The following is a 17,709-nucleotide window of genomic DNA, read 5'->3' on the forward strand; positions in this document are numbered from 1 at the left end:
GTTTTAACAATGTTGATACCGACTTGGTACCAAACTATCTGTTCTCGTGACATTCCTAGCAGCCATCTTGGACTGCCAATCAGGAGGAACAAATAGAGAACTGCATTTCCAGTCACATGGTCACTTTGTTATACTTTTGCATTGTGACACACTTCGCATGCAAAGAAGAACTTTGTTTTAAGGAAACTGTTTTCATGGAGTTTTTTTTTTATTTATCCGACTGGTATGAACTCAGATAAACTACGGCATCAAATACACACTTGAGGCCATTATTTCCAACATTTTAAAATAAAAATAGTTTCTGACAAGAAATATTACGGCGGTACCCGACTCTTGTATAAAGTGCCTTGAGAAGTTGTTTAAGGCACTATATAAAAATAAAGTTCATTATCATCATCCTCCTCCTTTGCATGCCATGATTATCAGTTAAATATGGATTCCTTTTGACTCTAAAGCATTTAATATGTACTCTTAATAAAATCTGATGGTGGGAAAAGGAATCAAAAAACTTTAACCTTCCTTCTGTACAGATTACTATTCAAACATCTAGAGAATACTGAAACAATCATGAAAACAACTTCTAAAGCTCCTATCCCTTTCAATATGAAAGTACGTATAAAATCAATAAGTCGTCCCCCCCCCCCGAAAAAACCCAAAAACAACAAGTCAGACAAATGTACAAGTTGACACTTTTTTTATTTTTATATTTCCCAATAAACAGGACTGCGAACACACACTTTAGAAGAATGTCTGCGGCCTCCTGGTGGTGAAGCGGGGTTTGTGCTGGCGACGCAGGACCCTGTGGGGCAGAGGGAACTTGATCTTGGAATCCTGTTGGACGAAAGACATGAAGCATGTTAACCAGCAATCAGATTTACTCCAGGAACCACTGACCCTCGCAGCAGGATGTCGCCAGTTTTCAAAGCCGCCAGATGTTAAGACAATACACTTGATCTGGAAGAGGTACCTGGCCATTTTTGTTTCTTTTGCAGGTGTTAAAGCTGAACTGGCAACAACACCAGTCCAGTGAGAGACCTGCTGACTAACGGCACTGAACTCACAAAGAGTACCAGGAACTTCTTCAAAAACATTCTTGAAAAAAACATATATAATAATTTCTTGCTCAGTCGGCAGGTGAACCGGTGAAGAAAGAACACTTACGTGGAACTGCTTGATGGCGGCTCTGCGGCATTTGTTGGCTGCGATCACCTGCACTTTCATGATCTGGATGGCATGAGCACGAGCACGGTGACGAGCTCCCATATCCCGGTCTATTCGACAGAACCAACAAAAACAGCACGTTATTATACGAGGTGGAAACTATCCAAGACTACTCGAATGCCATCTTGTCGGTTTGATGTCGAACCTTGATTTCACTTTCAGTGGCACGAGAGAGCTTATGAAAGGCGACAAGGCACGGTTTCTTTGTGCACACACAGCAAGAGCATTATACACACACACAATGATCTTTGGGTTTGTGTGCAGTTTTCCCTCCCTTTAATAAAGGCGAAGCACAAAGGCACGGTACTCACAGCACTGGGTGACGGCTCCAGAGGTGGTGAGGTCTCTGTACTCGCGGTACATGTTGTGGGTGCCACTGCGGGAATCGTAACGCAGCCAGATGCCAAAGTTTTTCACCTTCAGGGGAGATTGCTCATGAACCTACGGATGAAAGTCAGAATTAGACAACTCGAATACACAGCGCCCAAATTCCTACCGCAGACTATTAAACTCATCTTACACATTTGCAAAAAAGTATGAAAGCCGGCACACTTTGGTTTATTTATTTATTTATTTATATAAACATTTCTACATGCTGACTTGACCATCAGACGTCTGATCCGGAAAGCTGCAAAGGTTTTCCCTACAATCCGTGACCAAGACACCAACCGTGTCGCCCGTGTCCTTACCAGGCCGCAGTACACGGTCTCTCCGTTCGCCTTCTTCATCTTCCTCAGCTGGGAGACGAAGTACCAGAAGCGGGACTTGGCCACCACATGGTTGGGGGCGAAGATCCTCATGCGGTACAGAGGAGGGGTCGGGTTCTTGGCAGAGGGCAACAGACGCCCGACGACTTTGTACTCCCTAAGCTAGAAGGAGAAAATGTACGTTTTATAATGAGTTTAATACAAAACAAACAAACATCACAGCTAGTGCAGGAACACCAAGAACAGGTTTAAAACATGGCAGGTTGAGCATCTACTGGAACCCATGGAAGAACCCGAGCACCAACGATGCTCCAAACTTCACCTCTTTAAAATAAGACACACACAAATGTGTGTTTGTATTAAACTAAACTCAGAGGATGCAAGGCTTATAGAAATCTGGGCTTGATCACTTCATCTTCACGTCAACTCACTCAAACACTGCAGTAAAGAGGTGAAAGGCGGTCTGAAAAACCATCACTCACTCCAAGAACTTGCTGATAGGAACACAATGTAATCATCTCTACAATGAATCCTCCACTTCTCACCCTCTCTCACTCTCACACTCACTCACTCACTCTCTCTCACACACACACACACACACACACACACACACAGTGTACGCCAATCATCAGGTGAAAGCATCCTCTCTTTCGCATTAAATATTATTTTCTAAATCACATATCTGTCTGAAACCTCTTCATATTCGCCGCAGCAGCGCTTTAGAAGAATTACCTGCCGCTAACACCACATGGCTCCCGGCCGCCATGTTGTAACTCCACCAAGCCCGTTAAATTAACTACTTTATAGAGCTTTTACATCGCACACGCGACCGGAAACAACCCTACGGACATTTTAAAAGAAGTTCAAACGCATAAACACCGAGCTATAGTGAGCAATGCTGGCTTAAAACTGATAAATTACGTACTGTGCCAGACGCCTTCATGGTGTCTCGCTGACTGCCACTGTGAAAAGGAAGCAGCAGGGCGGAGCGACGTGACGTCAAGACTCGGCTCTTCTTCTTCTTCTTCTACTGTGGCGTGGAGTCCGCAAACACGCACGCGCGCCACCTGGTGTTTGCTCCGTTTTATTACTACTTTCAGTATAGTCTGTATTGTCACAACAAACTCGAAGGTCTAGTATATTAAGCAGATAATATTTTATTTAGAGCATTTTTCCTAGACTTTTTAAGTCACCACTTTTCCTGTGCCTAAATGATATGCTTGTGTGTACAACAAAATACCAGAAAAAAGCAACAACATCCTATCCCAGGGTGCTCTCACGGGCGGCCAGCCTATCGCAAGGCACAATTGCAGGGTACAATTACACACACACACACACACACACACACACACACAGATACACACAGATACACACAGATACACTCATTCACACACTACAGACAATTTGGAAATGCCAATCAGCCTACAGCGCATGTCTGTGTCTTTGGGGGAGGAAACCGAGGTACTCGGAGGAAACCCTTGAGCACGGAGAGAATATGCAAACTCCGTGCACATAGGGTGAAGGTGGGAATCGAACTCCCAACCCTGAAGGCATGAGGCAAATGTGTTAACCATTACTGAACACACACAAAAAAAAAAACAGGAACACAAAAATGCACATAGCCACACAAAATGTTGACTGTTGTAAATGCAAGACTTTTTTTTTTTTTTTTTTTTTTTTTTTACAGGGCAGGTATATGTCTTTCACAAACAAGTCGACTCTTTTAGGCGAACATTGAAAGCTAGACTCACATACCCAAAGAACACTGTACGACGTACCGTGAAGCATGGTGATGGCAGCATCATGCTATGGAGCTGCTTCTCCTTGGCCAGGACTGGAGCGCTATTCAAGTTAGAGGGAATCAGAGATAGGTCTAAATGACAGTATATTCTGGCACAAAACCTGAAGGCCTCGGTTAGACAGCTAATGATCAAGAATATTTGTTTCTTGTCATATCACAGACTGCAGTAAGTATTATTACAGACTTTAGTAATTTTTGTACTATAGTTATACAAAAGAGTCACTCAAGTGGCGAACATGGGTGTTGATCCCAGAGAATCCTCTTAATGAAACACACAGAACAGGTACAATGACACTAATGTCAATGTAAAGTCATGTTATTTTGTTAATTAGAAAATATAATAAGATTTCGTGGAAAAATTATGCCATAGTTAGGCAAAGAAGGTCAACCACCTGACATAACATCGCATAATAATTTTGTCGAGTTTAAAATAAATTATTATGAGCCGTCTGGCTGGTATTCGATCACAAAAAGAATCGAGAGTCGACTCCAAAGCTTTAGACTCGATTCCACACAGTGACAGTGTAGTTTGCCCCCTCACGCCCACCCCGACTCAGTTCAGAACAGGAGCAGCGTATGTTGAAATCTCTTTCCTTATTTCTTTTGGAATCGATAAAATAATTATTTAAAAAAATATTAATAATAATATTTAATAATTAAATAATTATTTATAATAATTGTATGGAATCGACTCTTCACTTGGAATCAGTATCGGAGTCGACTCCAACCGAATCGAGCAATGAGTCGAATGAAAGCCGAAGCGAGCTGAGAACGAACTGTGAAGTCACGTGACAGTCACGTTCGTAAGCTCAAGATGGCTCCTCTAGCGGAAGAACACTTCAGTTCATTACAGCTCCTGTTAAAGGTAATCCACACACAATAGTCGGAGTGGTTTTAAAAAAAAGAACACAACTTTAATCTCCTGCAGGTGCTGAGAGCTCCAAACGGACATCAGGGGCATTTTACTGGGGACAGTAACATGGCGAGAATAAACTGGAAACGCCTTCTAATATATGATTGGTTTTGTCGTCTGTCTGTTTATTTCTCTCTCTCTCTCTCTCTCTCCCTCTGTCTGCCTGTTTATTTCTCACTCCCCCTCTGTGTCTGTCTGTTTAACTTTCTCTTTCTCAATCACTCTCTCTTCCTCTGTTTCTGTCTGTCTCTCTGTCACTCTCTCCCTCTGTCTGCCTGTTTCTCTTCCTCTCTCTCTGTGTTTGTCTACCCGTTTCTCTCTCTCTCCCTGTCTGTCTGCCCGTTTCTCTCTCTCTCCCTGTCTGTCTGCCCGTTTCTCTCTTGCTTCTATGGCTGTCTGTCTCTCTCTCTGTGGCTGTCCCCCTGTCTGTCTGTCAGTCAGGGCAGGTAGTTTTGCAGCTTCACAGCTGCAGGGTTCGAGTTTGCGCTCAGGTTTCTGTCTGTGCGGAGTTGCCCGTGTCCATGTGGGTTTCTTCTGTGTTCTCCGGTTTCCTCCCATTGTCCAAAAACATGGCAGTATTTGGCTTGGTTAAGATAACTGGCCCCTGTGTGTGAATGTGTGTGTGAGCGGTGTACTGCGCTGGACTGGCGTCATGTCGCTCCTTTTCTGACCGAGCGGTTGTACCTTCTCCCCGTACTATAAATGTGCATATTCTGGCCGAAAAAAAAACACAATTGTTATTTATTTCTTTTCTTTTTAGGCTCCATCCAAAGATGTTGTGCGACAGATATGCGTGGACAGTTTCCCCTCGCGAGCGCACGAGTCACAGAGTCTGGTGGACGGCACCGCTCGAGCCCTGTCCGTGTCCAGTGCCGAGGCCATGCAGGTGGCTCCCCAGGGGTTTATTCGTTTATTTACAGTAATAAATATTTCACCGTCTTTCTCTGCTAGGAAGGTTATTCATGCACGTCTCTGTTTCTCAGGTGCTGACGGCATTTCATCTGCTTTCACATCATGTGGTGTTCCACGGTTTTACAGCACCAGAACAAATCCAGTCTGTTTTCCCGGCCACATTCCACTCGAACCTCAAAAACCTCATCACTAAGATCCTGCTAGAGCAAAGGTGACTGTAAAGCCTCGGTTTATTACTCAGCAGTAAAACGTCCATCAGAACGTATGTCGTTACTTCAGTAGTGATCGTGTGTGTTACTGTGTGCGTCTTTTTTTTTTAGCGTGACATGGAGAAACGAGGCTTTGTCCAGTCAGAGTGAGTATCTCCTGCACTCTTGTATTCTGTATCTCATCCAAGCACACGAGACCGTGCTGTTATACGGAAGTAATCCACACCGTTATCACCCCGCAGCGGATTATTTTCATATCTGTCGTCTGTTATTCCACTTACGCAAAAAATAGCGCACACACACACGCACCTTCTGACCAATCATCATCATCATTGTGAATTCAACACAAGTTGTCGTCTTGCACTTGGTTAATACACCGCGTCACTCCATCAGTTCTTGCGTGTTTGTGCTGCAGTCTCTTTGCCACGGCTCGTAGATTTGGAGTGGAGGGTGGACGTGAAGGCGGCGTCGGACTCCGTTAGCCGCATGGCTGTGCCTACCTGCGTCCTGCACATGAAGGTACGATGGGCTGTGCGATAAAGTGTACGGCTCCTTACACCTGTACGCGTAGCTCTGAGACATCTAGCGCTGGGGGGTGGACACCCCAAACAAACAAACAAATGACAATGATCCGTTTTGTGTGCAGATCCAAGACGGAGGCAATGTGAGCAGCAGCACGAGCGAGTCTTCAGTCACTGTGGAACTCAGCAAAGAAACTTTGGACACGATGCTAGACGGCCTGGGACGCATCCGAGACCAGCTCTCCGCCGTGGCTGGGAAATAAGACCCACACGTCATTAACTTTTTTTTTTTTTTTCTTTTTCCTAAAAGACCGGGTATGAATTGAGATACATGCTGGAGTCTTTAACAGCCAGTTAATAATCCCCAGCTGTTTCTAACCGTCGTTACCAAAAGCGCCAATAATTCTGGACCTGACTGTATATTTTTAACTTGGTGATTTATGTAAACAAATTAAAAGCACTGCATTTGGAAGAAACTGATTCGTTCATTCCATCCTTCCAGCTAAGGTACATACGGCATGTTTAAATAAAAAAATTAAATATACTGTACAGGATCTATTGCAATAACATCCAAAGAGCAAATTACACTTAATTTTATTTAGTAGTACAGTTTTATTTAAAATATGTATAAATTGTAGTCTATAAGTTGATTGTAACTTTGATTGTAACACACTTGCCGTATATAACAGAAACAGTTCATGATTTCTCTGCCACGTTTACAGAAAGTGCTTGGAATTGTTTTTCTATAGTCATAAAAATCCAGCTTTAATCACAGAGGGTCCTCGGCTCGGGGACACTAAACTACGGATCGGGAAGCTGTACACGTGCGCCTGGTTAGGACCGGCCCGATAAAGGATCTGATCCAACCCACTAAAAGTTCTCAATTTAAAACAAAACATTACTTTTGTTTACTGTAACAGAGTTGAACGATTTAAAGAACGCGCTAATCTCAGTTACTGCACTAGAGATTAAAATAGAACCATAAAAATAATTAAAAATCAACTAATATCAAAAATGTGCAAGTAAACAATTTAATATTTACAGTGATCCTGAGTACTGAAACCATCACTTCTGCTTGCTGTAATGAACTCTGTTCATCTGTTTTATGTTTAAAGCTTCAATTTTTATATATTTTTTTTGAATGGGGCTTGTTTCATTGTTCTCCAGTCTGCGTTTTTTCTAATAATTTCTTACACTGTGTGGGCAGCGTACGTATATATGGTGTTTACATCATGGTCTGTCCGAGTACTCGATTCTGATTGGCTGGAAGGTGCGCGTTCAAACCGTATAATGCACAAGTCAGTTTAAATCACCGTTCGAAATGTAATAGGACTGAATATGTCATGCGCTCTCAATTCGCCTCGGGACCAAAAAACAAACCTGAAAAATCTCAAATGTAAATGGAGAAATAATAATAATAATTATTATTATTATTATTATCAGTGGAGAAAGTAGTTCTGTCCTGTCTGAAATATTTTGAAGGGGATTTCTGGCGCAGTAACACAAAGGACTCTTTGGTGTGTTTGGCTTGGAGTTCTACTCGTTTTTAAATGTTACACACACACCATGTACATTTTCTTAATTCAGCCTAAAGTAAACAAATGACATGGTACCAAGAGACAAACAGACTTTTTTTTTACTTTTTTTTTTTTTAAATATAAAACAAATACATATATTATTCTCTTTCAGTAATCGCCCTGGTTCATGACGAAATGAACGCGCTGCCTATAAGCCGTTGTAACTTTAGTAACGTACAGTTACAGTCGATACGTTCAAATTAAGGTCAATTCACTGAACTTGTCAACGCTGGTAAGGGACCAGTGGAATAATCCATGGCTCGGTGCAGAAAGTGTGCTGCGGTTTGTGCTGGTTTAACTGGGACACTGGGCATTTCCTGTGCCCTGATGTACGACTGTAATCCCTTCCGTGTCAATCTGCACTGAGTGCACGCTGAAGTCACAGAGACCCTGTTTAAAAAAAAACAAAAAAAAAAAACAGCCAGGATTACAAACAGACTGGCAATCATTTAAAAGCTGACCAACTTTATCTTATCCAGAATTTTAACACCTGATGTTTTTATTCTGTCTCTCACCTGTGTGCTGTTGAGGACCTGTCGTACGTTCTCCTCCTGCTGGACGTCCCGTGTGAGTATGAACAGGAAGCCGCCACCACCTGCCCCAGCCAGGCTTTGTCCTAAGACTCTAGGGTGAAGGGCTTCCATCATGGTTCTCACTGCGGCTGGTTCACATCCCGGAGCCATTGCTTTCTTCTGCTGCCAATAGCGGTTCATGCAGTCCCCTAGTTTGGTAAGAGATCCTGAGGGGGGGAAAAAACGATGAAACCAGTATGGAGAGACTTGTCGTGCTCGCTCATCTCAGGCTTACCTTTTCCACAAAAACGTGTCCCAAGGCACGCCTCTCCATTTACTCACCCTCCATGCAGGCCCGTGCACACTCCTCAGCATTGCTCACCAGCTGCTCTGCGTTCCGCACGATCGACGGCAGGCGACTGTACCAATTCCGCACCACGTCCTGCGAAACGAGCACACGGGTTAGGAATCACGGCACGAGCACGATTCGCGGCACATACGTGAAAGTCTCGAAGAGTCTTGTTCAGACCTGCAGCAGGTTGCGCGCCAGCCGTGTCTTGCCCGTGTAGATCAGCAGGAGACGCTGTTGCAGCGCCACGAGGAAGTCTGGAGGAAGCATGAGTCGCTCCACGTCCACTCTGAGGGGCAGGATGGGACGGGACCGCGCCACCTTCACTCCACCTACCAGCCCTCCCACCTGGTCCTGCCACCCTCCACCTACGGTGCATGAATATACATTTTCGAAGCAACACTTACTATTATTGCTGTTGCGGCCGCCGTAGCGCTATTATTTATTTGACTATTTATTTCTCTGTGAGCTGCAGTGTGTCGCACAAACACTCCGAAACACCTCCATGACCCCGAATACACATATAAGAGACAAGACCTGATTTATGGGTGCACGCTGGTTACAGTATGATGGCTGGAACCCCACCAACCTGTGGTGAGTATCTGCTCCAAGTGTAGTACAGCATGGATGAGAGAACTGGTGTCATAACTCCGCCCAGTGCACCGGTACACAGCTGCCAGGACTGCGCCCGCCAGGATACTGCTCGTACCTGCACAGGCACACACACCACGAGGACATTCAACAGTAGAAACTATTTTCTCAAGACACATCTGTACGATGTAGATATCAGTGTCACTGTTGTGAAGACAAAGCAACACCACCCATAATGCAAATCCATCCGTCATGCGTATTTGAAATAATAAGAAGTAAGTATCAAGAATGCAGAATACTATATTAGTTTTGATAAACGCTGACATTTCAAGTCATATGCGAAGAATATTACACGGTGTTGATTCCGTTACATCAGAATCTGGTCTCACCGAGTCCCGAGCCATGAGGCAGCTGAGACCAGCTGTGCAGCTCCAGTCCTCCTCCCCAGCGCTGAATCAACTGCTGCTCCAGAGACAGAGGAGACGTCAAACACACCACATCGCTGCACAAACACACTGCCTTTAACAGGGCACCTGCAACACACACACAACAGGAAGGAAGCCTTCACGATCCAGTTGAAACTCCTTTTCTTACTCGTTAGAGTGTTTTTAAACTGTGGTTGGGGAATGAGGACGTCAGTCCTCACCAGGCGCATGGGGCTGGCAGTAGTCCTTCAGGTCAGCGAGGTCGTTACACACTGTCTGCGTAGTCACGCTGCAATCCGGAGTACCACTGCGGCTCGACAGCACCAGCCGGGGCTCTGGAATGCGGCGCGCTCGGGCTCCGATCGGCCGTTTTCCATCCACCTTCACGGCCACGTTCACCACCACACCTCCGTACTCAAACGCGATCGGCGGAGTGTCGCTCCACCCGCCTAGTCATTTTAGCACAATGGTTAAAGCACACCGTCTATTTTATTTCTGAATCACGTTAAAAAAAGAAGCAAATGCACGAGGGTGTACCAATATATAGAAACGGATCTGTATGCAATAAGATATCGATTTTGATGATTGCAGAAACTCACCAGAGAGGTCCAGTCTGGCTGGACACTCCACTTCCTGCCACTCTCCCATGGGTGGTATCTCGCCTTGGCCAACGAGCACAAACTGGCGTGCGGACATCACCGCTTTCCTGAGAAGGATCTGTCCTGCACCCTCGTAGTGTCTGGCAGCTCTCACCAGCAGTTCGGGTCTATCAGGGATGAGAATGTTAACCCCGTAAACAATTATTTCCTGCTCACCTTCTGCACTCTAAACTCTCACCTGTCGAGCCAGCGGGCTCTCTGATTGGCCAGTTCCAGGACGCCAGCCTCCAGCTTGCCCTGCTCCAGCAGGCTGAAAGCAGAAGCCCAGGACGGATTAGCGGCCGGGCCACTCCTCAAACCACCTTTTCCTTCGCCGGCCATGCAACCGAGAACATCAGCGATGCACGCCAGAGTACGCGCAGCTACACCCAGATCAGCAAGACTCGATGAAGCCACTGAAACAGAAAAAAACAAGCAGGCAGATAAACAGAAAGGCAGAGAGAGCTGTGTAAATGTATATGACCGTACAGTACAGAACACAGCAATAGTACACAATTAATAGCAGAACGGTGACTGTGCATCTTTTCCTCACCGGAGTCGAGCATGCTCAGTAGCTCTGTGTGCTTGCCTCCCAGCACTGCTGCTCTCATACTAGGCAGGAGGTTGTGAGCTGCGTGGCTCTTCAGTGTGTCCGCCGCTCTTCTCCGGCCTGCACGAAACAGCAGCTTCTCTCTCCACTGCAGTTCACGCTGCTGGTCGGTGAGAGACAGCACCTCCCTAAGAGAGAGTCTCCACGCGGATCTCCAGTTCTCTATACTCCCAGAGCCTCCCAGCAGGAAGCGCACGCCATCCAGCCCTATTGTGCCTCCCTTTGGCATAAACGCCAGAAACAAGCGAGCGTCCAGCAGAGTCTGACGTGCTCTGCTCGCCTCTCCCCACAGATCCTCTCGCCTGACACAGAAAACACACACAAGACTTTTTATTTATTTATTTATCCGCAATCCATCTCTCTGGATTGACACGGGATCTCGGGTCTCTTACTGTATTCCAGTGCTGCTGAAGAAGCGGCTCCACGTTTGATTGAGGAACGAAGCGGCAACGTCGTCACTCTGGGCCTGGAGAGGAGAGAACAGTAGGGCGGTACTTTAAAACCAGATGCAAATATTTGATGACGCGCATCGTAGAAAACATGTGAAATCACATCAAGGGTATCAGCGTTAAGTATGCGTCTGGTTCGAAAACCAGAGGTCTCATTCAGCACAACCCATATAGTTCAAATACACAGAGAGCACGCTGACAGACAGCTCCGGATCACAATCCACGCGTTATATGTTTTATGGTTACACGACTACTTTATAATCATTTATACCAGTTACAAAGAGCTCTTTGGTAGAAACGACACCGGCCCCACGGCTCTGTGATCTACAATGAACGAGAAAGGGGGCGCGGAAAACGGGCATTTTAGCCGATTTGGAGCTCTATTTCTCAGAGCATATTCAAAAATGCTCTGAGAATGGAACTGAAGCCAGCATCGTGACTTAAATCTAATCGTGAGCGGAGTGCATCATTACTCCCCTACTATTTAACATATCCGGAGGACTTAAACGGGAAGTTAAGAACGCCAGAGTGAGCTGGTTTGAAATCCAGGTCCATTACATGTTATGGTTCAAATGCATCAAAAAGGAGCAGCCTCGCTCTAGTTTTGCACAGAAAGACAACCAAAAGATATTTACCTCCAAACTGTCATACGCCCCAAACACCGTAAACACTGTTAACTTCAGCTCTCCTACATTCACCCTGTGCCCCTGCACAATGATGTCGCTGGTCAGAGGCAGGTGTCGCAGTTGATCTGATACGGTCTGGTCCAGGCCAGAAAGGAGGCACCCAGAATTCACTTGAATCGGACCCTGGAATATAAAAAAATAAAATAAAAATCACAAAATCCTATATTGTGCAAGTGCAGCCTGGTTGATATTATGCTTATCCTTTATGGCAGTGGTTCTCAATCAAGGTGGTGTGCCCCTCTGGGGGGGCGTGGTGAACTCGAAAGGTGGGTGCGAATTTTTTCAAGAAAAAAAACAGACAGGACATCATTTGGGTTCTTGGTGTATTTTATTCCTTTTCAAATAGAATGTGCATAAATGAAAAACTCTGTGTTCCCTCTCCCTCTGTATTTTCTTTTTGCTGGGGAGAGGCGGAGCTTAGTCTGCCTTTTATCTAGCGGTCAGTGCAGACCAGTGTTCTCAACTTAGTGACTTTTCAGACCCCTCTAGCGACTTTTATTTAAAATAAATAAATAAATAAAAAAGCGCCTAAAGACAAATCTAGCGACTTTTTGGACAAACCTTAGCAACTTTCCAAATATCAGAAGAACTGTCCTGCAAGCGCGAGGTCTCGCTTTCCCGCTGCACTCACACCTCTGTTTTACTATGTAAAATAGTACATGTTATTACAGCCTAGTTCACTTGTTCAAAGTAGTTATGGTGTTCAGAAACATTTTTGATCATTCATGTTCCATACTGTTCCGTTATATAGTTTTATAAAAGTCATAAGTAATTTTTTTTATCATAAAAGTTATGAAAAGTAATTAAAAAAGTACAAAAACATTTTTTAATCTATATCAAAAACAGATTAAAGACTAAGTGTATATATATATATATATATATATATATATATATATATATATATATATATATATATATATATATACACACACACACACTTGATAGTATGATAAGGAAGGCTTGGGGGGTCTTTAGTTGCAAAAGGTTGAGAACCTCTGCTTTATGGTGTGCAGCGGTTTCCTGACCTGACCTGTAAGTGGCAGTGTTGCACAACAGCGCCTGCTGCGACGTGCACCTCTCCTTCCAGGACACTGTTAATTATCCTACCGTCCTCGCTCACGCACTGCAGCTCCTGCAGAGAGGGGAAGAGACGTAATAAAAATCCAACATCAACATTCTAGTGAAACATAAGGTTTATAGATCCGGTAGTTTTGGACATTAAACAAGCCGAAAGCTTTAATCTGGAGGTTTGGCTAAGCCTTCGCTGTGGCTCACCTGTATGTGAGAAAGAACCCGCGTCTCTGATCCCGCCTCTGTCAGACGTACGATATGCTCCTTGCCCGACGCGGTCAGGTAATCGTAGCGTCCATCTGAAGCGTGTGCTGCAAATACAGCGTGAACGTGTTCATCAAAACCAACGATCAGAAAAAAAAACATCAGAGAAAGAGAACATGAGCGTGGACACAAGCCAAGTTACCCAGAGAAAGGGGAACACCTCTCAAAGTCCTCCAGAGCACAGCGCGAGCGCTCTTCACTGCCTCGCCTCGCGGACCCGTAGGTGAACTGGAACCTGCTCTCACGCCGTTCACAAACTCCGCTTCGGTCGGGTCCGAGCAAAGGCACAGCAGGATATCCAGAAAGAGCGAGATCTACAGAGGACGCGTAGTGGAGGGAATAAGCGCCGTGAAAGACGACACGGAAACGTCCATCAAAAGCGCGTCAGTACGATATTCAAGGCAGAAATGGGTCTCTCTTATTTTAACCAAATAATGGCCTTTAGCGAAAGGTTTAAATAACACAATGGAGGTTTACATAGCACAGTTACAGAAGTGTCTCATAGCTGGCGTATTCACAGCGTAGAACGTAAAATCTAATACTAGCATCAACGATATCATTATAAATCACGTCAGCGCGTCCCTGTGTGTTTACACCTGAAGAGGAAGCGCTCCAGAGTCCATGCCCAGGTAAGTGCAGCCGTCCAGCGGTGGAGTCACGAGAGTTTGTAAAAGTTTCTCAGATACAGAGCCGGAGAAAAACACAGGCCCCGACACCTGCAACCCAAACCACCAGTTTCCAAACCACCCGTTAGCATAAAAACACTGCCTATAATATCACACAATAGGATTAGTGTACGTGTACGTAAAATGTCCGTACCAGAGGAACTTTCCCATCGGGCAGTGCAGCAGAGCGGATCCTCTCTTCCGAACCCCGGTAGATGATATCACGCACTCCACCCTGTCGATACAGGGCTAGTTATAGGGTAGCAATCTCAACTTACTGAACTATCCACCATAAGACTGGACGCTACGACGGAAATATATCCATAACATGATCAATTTTACCACAGTACACTTTTATGAAATATTGTGCTAATTTGTTAGAACTTTAAAAAAAAAAAATTTTAATTACAAACCTGGAAGCAGCTGATGATAGTTATTCATTCATTTTGACATATTTGACGTTTTTCTCAGAACTCCTCCGTTTCAGTTTGTAGACATTAAGTAAAAGGAATCAAATTCGGATTTAAGGCGACTTTTCTGAGCAAACGTATATCATGATGCGTATCGTGCATCAAGGAAACATCTATCGACACGATGTGTATACTTTACCCAGGACCCACCTGTGCGTCTGTGAGGTAGACTCCATGGTTAACGGCAAAAGACGTGTCACCAGGTAAGGACACGGCGCGCACTCCGGCGAAGTCCTCCCACGGCACCGCTGCAGGGACGCATATGCAACATTTAAAGGCACGAGTACGTTTTAAGCTGACGTGCGAGTCTCAGTTTATGACGCGTGAGTGTAATCTCACTTGGTATTGAAGAGATGCTCAGGATCATGTCAGTACTACACACCCAAACACCCGGCGGAGAGCCAGCACACACCTGAGACAACACAGAGACACGTTACATACGGTACGTACGCGTATGGGTAAACATAGTTCCGTCCACCGCCGCCAATCATATCTGTGTTTTAATGATAATAGCAGCTTGGCAGTGCTGGGGTTTGAACCCCCGACCTTCTGATCAGTAACCCAGAGCCTGGCAGTGCTGGGGCTTGAACCCCCGACCTTCTGATCAGTAACCCAGAGCCTGGCAGTACTGGGGCTTGAGGCTTGTGGCTATAATTCAATTGTTTCCATTTTAATTTGATTTCATTTTTGCCAATACACAATACCTCCTACATAAACAAGCAGGACAGGCCAATCTGTACATTCTCGAGTGAGAGACAGTGTCCAAAACACACAAATCACTACCTTGCGTGAAATCCATCCTGTGCATGATTTACTCACCTTGGTTGAAAGGCAGTTCAGCAACATATCTAAGCAGCAAACCGGTCCCTCGACACTTTGTTCAGCTGCACTAATGGGCATCCAACAGAAAGCCCTACTGCAGCCATCCCAGGGAAAGTCTCTGCCCTGCCACACACACACACACACACACACACCCTACGAATGAGCTTGTTACAAACGTAAAATTTGTGGCTCGATGTAGACGTTGCTGTTCTCACCGTGTGCAAAATGAGAATGTGTGCGTCGTACAAGACATCTGCGGTCACCACCTGAAGACAGAAGAACAACCATGAACACATACACACAAAGGTCTTCAAGTCAGAATTCAATATATTCATAGTGTAAATACCAGCAGCGTTTTGGTGAAGCAAGACAACATCGATAACGACGCAGGCTCAAACCAAATGAAGCTGAGAGCTTGTCATTTTTAGAGTAACCCTGTAAAAAGCAGTTAAAGAGTCAGCAACATGCAGTCGTCCAGCTTAGCAGCTCGATTTGACGTGTTTAAGTGCCTTCAGCTGTGTTCGGCAGAGTTGACCAGTTTCAGACAAAGTTTGAGCCTAGCTACATCTCAAAAAACACCCGGAACTATCCCAGAAATTCGGCCGCTGGAAACCGGAGATGCATTTTTCTTCCGTTCATTTCCTTAGCCGTTGTGTATTGTGGAGTTATGGAACAGAAATGATTCTGTACATCATGAACACACCGTCTGCATTTACACTTCGTTACATTTAATTAATAATAGTGATCTGCTATAAAACAAGTTCTTGGGGGAATATGCAGTTATTTTAAACAAGGCCGATCTGATCTGGCCGATCATGAACCGTCCTGTCTGCTGCTCCTACTCTACGGAAAATGTTCATTGAGTGAGCATGGGGCAGAGAAAATCCTGCCCCTATGGACCTCTGTCACCGCTAAGTGTGACTGGTCACTTCAAATAGATAAGTAATATCTCAGTGGAATCTAAAATTCATGGGGCTGTGCCTGAGAACTTTATAAAGATCAAGATTGTTTTGAAGGGTTGATATTATAAATGGTGGAGCCCCGTATGTGCGTATACTGGTTAATATGTTCCTCACCACAATTATTGAACCCTGGCATTGGGTCAACTTCTTAACTTTGCTTAATTTAACCTTGTAGTAGCAGGATTAGTATCAGTAGTAGTATGGAAATAGGGCCTGAGGAGTATCTGATTTACTGTGACGCCACTGTTGTACATCACGCTTAATATTTTACTTCTAGGATTAGCACCTTCTCCTCACCAAGACGCATCACTTATTTCTAAAAGTAATTCTCGAAGGCTTCCAGCCCAGGGCTCACTGTATATCCGTCTCTGGCGCTGAGGTGCTCTGCGGCCACCAGCAGCGCGTTGAGAGTAGCTCCTCCACTGCCTACATGCTCCTGCGGGTCAGGGACGGTGAGCAGCAGCGCTCCGGCAGGAAGAATCCCACGCTGCTGCCGGATCTCCAGCTCTGAAACAAGACACACCTCTCTCTGAGCTCTATTCATTTCACTGTATTCATACAGTACCACCTCAGCCTACTTCACAACACCATTCAAAGACATCACGACACTACAGAGTGTCTGGATCTCTGCGTGGAAAATACAACTAGATCATCGGAAATTATCAGAGATGGCTCTTTTATCAGTGCACTGTGTAGGGTGTAAACCTTCATGCACTTGAACAGGGATTAGGGAGGCATTTGGGACACACTTTTGTTGAGCAAAGAAGAAGAGACACTGACAGATTATAAAAATATCAGACTTTCTGCTCTCTATAGCTATCAAATGAGCAGTGAAAACCTCTCCAGCTGGAGAGACTTGGGCCATAGATCAGGTTTGTTGATATTCTTCTTCTTATTATTATTCTTCCTAGTGCTCACTTTTAGGCTTTATCAGCAGTGAGCGAGCAAACCAAAGGGCTCTTCAGGAACATAAGTGCCCTTCATTCTTACCTCTCTGGAAGGCATAAACACTGTCCTTGTGCTGACATGTGAGCACCACAATACTCCAGTTGTAAACACACCCATCTGCCATACCGAAACTGTATCCAACTGCTCCAACTTCCGGAAGCGACACGTTTCCAGAATAAACGTTTGATTAAAAACTTTTTACACTACTTTATAAATATAACAATAATACCGAATATAAAAATGAATAGTATTTTCACGGTATTTAACACATTGTATGTAAATTTAGTTACATTTAATTGCACTAACGCGCTTTGTATTTATGGCGGCTGCTCAGTTTCCGGTTCCGTCCCAACACACGTGACCGCGGTGTTTCACAGTCAGGGTAA

General features: G+C 44.8%; 3 protein-coding genes and 1 non-coding gene across 7 annotated transcripts; 1 reads left to right on the top strand and 3 right to left on the bottom strand.

Moving 5' to 3' along the window:
• Positions 1 to 677: 677 nt before the first annotated feature.
• Positions 678 to 2,962, bottom strand: rpl18a (ribosomal protein L18a). Its single transcript, XM_053641748.1, has 5 exons — positions 2,854 to 2,962; positions 1,911 to 2,090; positions 1,533 to 1,662; positions 1,162 to 1,271; positions 678 to 831 (listed from the first exon to the last, which is right to left on the bottom strand). The coding sequence occupies exons 1-5, from the start codon at positions 2,869 to 2,871 to the stop codon at positions 739 to 741; spliced, it is 531 nt and encodes a 176-aa protein (XP_053497723.1). The 5' UTR covers positions 2,872 to 2,962; the 3' UTR covers positions 678 to 738.
• On the bottom strand, positions 1,356 to 1,486 carry LOC128618817 (small nucleolar RNA SNORA68). Its single transcript, XR_008387835.1, has one exon. It is a non-coding gene; the product is annotated as a small nucleolar RNA SNORA68 (small nucleolar RNA).
• Positions 2,963 to 4,523: 1,561 nt separating the features above from the next.
• Positions 4,524 to 7,804, top strand: commd9 (COMM domain containing 9). Its single transcript, XM_053641747.1, has 6 exons — positions 4,524 to 4,594; positions 5,403 to 5,528; positions 5,626 to 5,765; positions 5,875 to 5,909; positions 6,179 to 6,282; positions 6,410 to 7,804. The coding sequence occupies exons 1-6, from the start codon at positions 4,544 to 4,546 to the stop codon at positions 6,545 to 6,547; spliced, it is 594 nt and encodes a 197-aa protein (XP_053497722.1). The 5' UTR covers positions 4,524 to 4,543; the 3' UTR covers positions 6,548 to 7,804.
• A 98-nt stretch (positions 7,805 to 7,902) lies between these two features.
• LOC128618225 (L-fucose kinase) lies at positions 7,903 to 17,657 on the bottom strand. 4 transcript variants are annotated; one of them, XM_053641744.1, is made up of 24 exons: positions 17,614 to 17,629; positions 17,366 to 17,473; positions 16,731 to 16,882; positions 15,629 to 15,679; positions 15,411 to 15,536; positions 14,931 to 15,003; positions 14,742 to 14,839; positions 14,276 to 14,356; positions 14,053 to 14,172; positions 13,599 to 13,770; positions 13,397 to 13,503; positions 13,152 to 13,253; positions 12,071 to 12,244; positions 11,379 to 11,452; positions 10,930 to 11,288; positions 10,576 to 10,792; positions 10,338 to 10,504; positions 9,960 to 10,187; positions 9,703 to 9,846; positions 9,312 to 9,431; positions 8,903 to 9,090; positions 8,716 to 8,815; positions 8,377 to 8,600; positions 7,903 to 8,251 (listed from the first exon to the last, which is right to left on the bottom strand). In XM_053641744.1, exons 2-24 carry the CDS (start codon positions 17,445 to 17,447, stop codon positions 8,156 to 8,158), a joined length of 3,255 nt encoding a protein of 1,084 aa, XP_053497719.1. In that variant the 5' UTR covers positions 17,448 to 17,473; positions 17,614 to 17,629; the 3' UTR covers positions 7,903 to 8,155. The 4 variants fall into 4 exon arrangements, with proteins under 4 accessions (XP_053497719.1, XP_053497718.1, XP_053497720.1 ...); XM_053641743.1 differs by having other exon boundaries at positions 17,366 to 17,657; XM_053641745.1 differs by lacking the exon at positions 14,053 to 14,172 and having other exon boundaries at positions 17,366 to 17,657.
• Positions 17,658 to 17,709: the final 52 nt, after the last annotated feature.

This window comes from Ictalurus furcatus, chromosome 14 (assembly GCF_023375685.1).
Source record: "Ictalurus furcatus strain D&B chromosome 14, Billie_1.0, whole genome shotgun sequence".
Classification (NCBI taxonomy): Eukaryota; Metazoa; Chordata; class Actinopteri; order Siluriformes; family Ictaluridae; genus Ictalurus; species Ictalurus furcatus.

Excerpts from the sequence above, each read along its gene's own strand:
- rpl18a (XM_053641748.1), bottom strand. Across the intron at positions 1,272-1,532 it reads TGGAGCCGTCACCCAGTGCT|ACCGGGATATGGGAGCTCGT; the intron begins GTGAGTACCGTG and ends TCTGTCGAATAG. Across the intron at positions 832-1,161 it reads CCGCCATCAAGCAGTTCCAC|GATTCCAAGATCAAGTTCCC; the intron begins GTAAGTGTTCTT and ends TTCGTCCAACAG.
- LOC128618225 (XM_053641743.1), bottom strand. The coding sequence starts at position 17,447 with ATGGCAGATGGGTGTGTTTACAACTGGAGTATTGTGGTGCTCACATGT. Across the intron at positions 15,537-15,628 it reads ACATTCTCATTTTGCACACG|GGCAGAGACTTTCCCTGGGA; the intron begins GTGAGAACAGCA and ends TGTGTGTGGCAG. Across the intron at positions 11,289-11,378 it reads TTCAGCAGCACTGGAATACA|GCGAGAGGATCTGTGGGGAG; the intron begins GTAAGAGACCCG and ends TTTCTGTGTCAG.
- commd9 (XM_053641747.1), top strand. The coding sequence starts at position 4,544 with ATGGCTCCTCTAGCGGAAGAACACTTCAGTTCATTACAGCTCCTGTTA. Across the intron at positions 5,910-6,178 it reads CGAGGCTTTGTCCAGTCAGA|TCTCTTTGCCACGGCTCGTA; the intron begins GTGAGTATCTCC and ends TTTGTGCTGCAG. Across the intron at positions 6,283-6,409 it reads CCTGCGTCCTGCACATGAAG|ATCCAAGACGGAGGCAATGT; the intron begins GTACGATGGGCT and ends TTTTGTGTGCAG.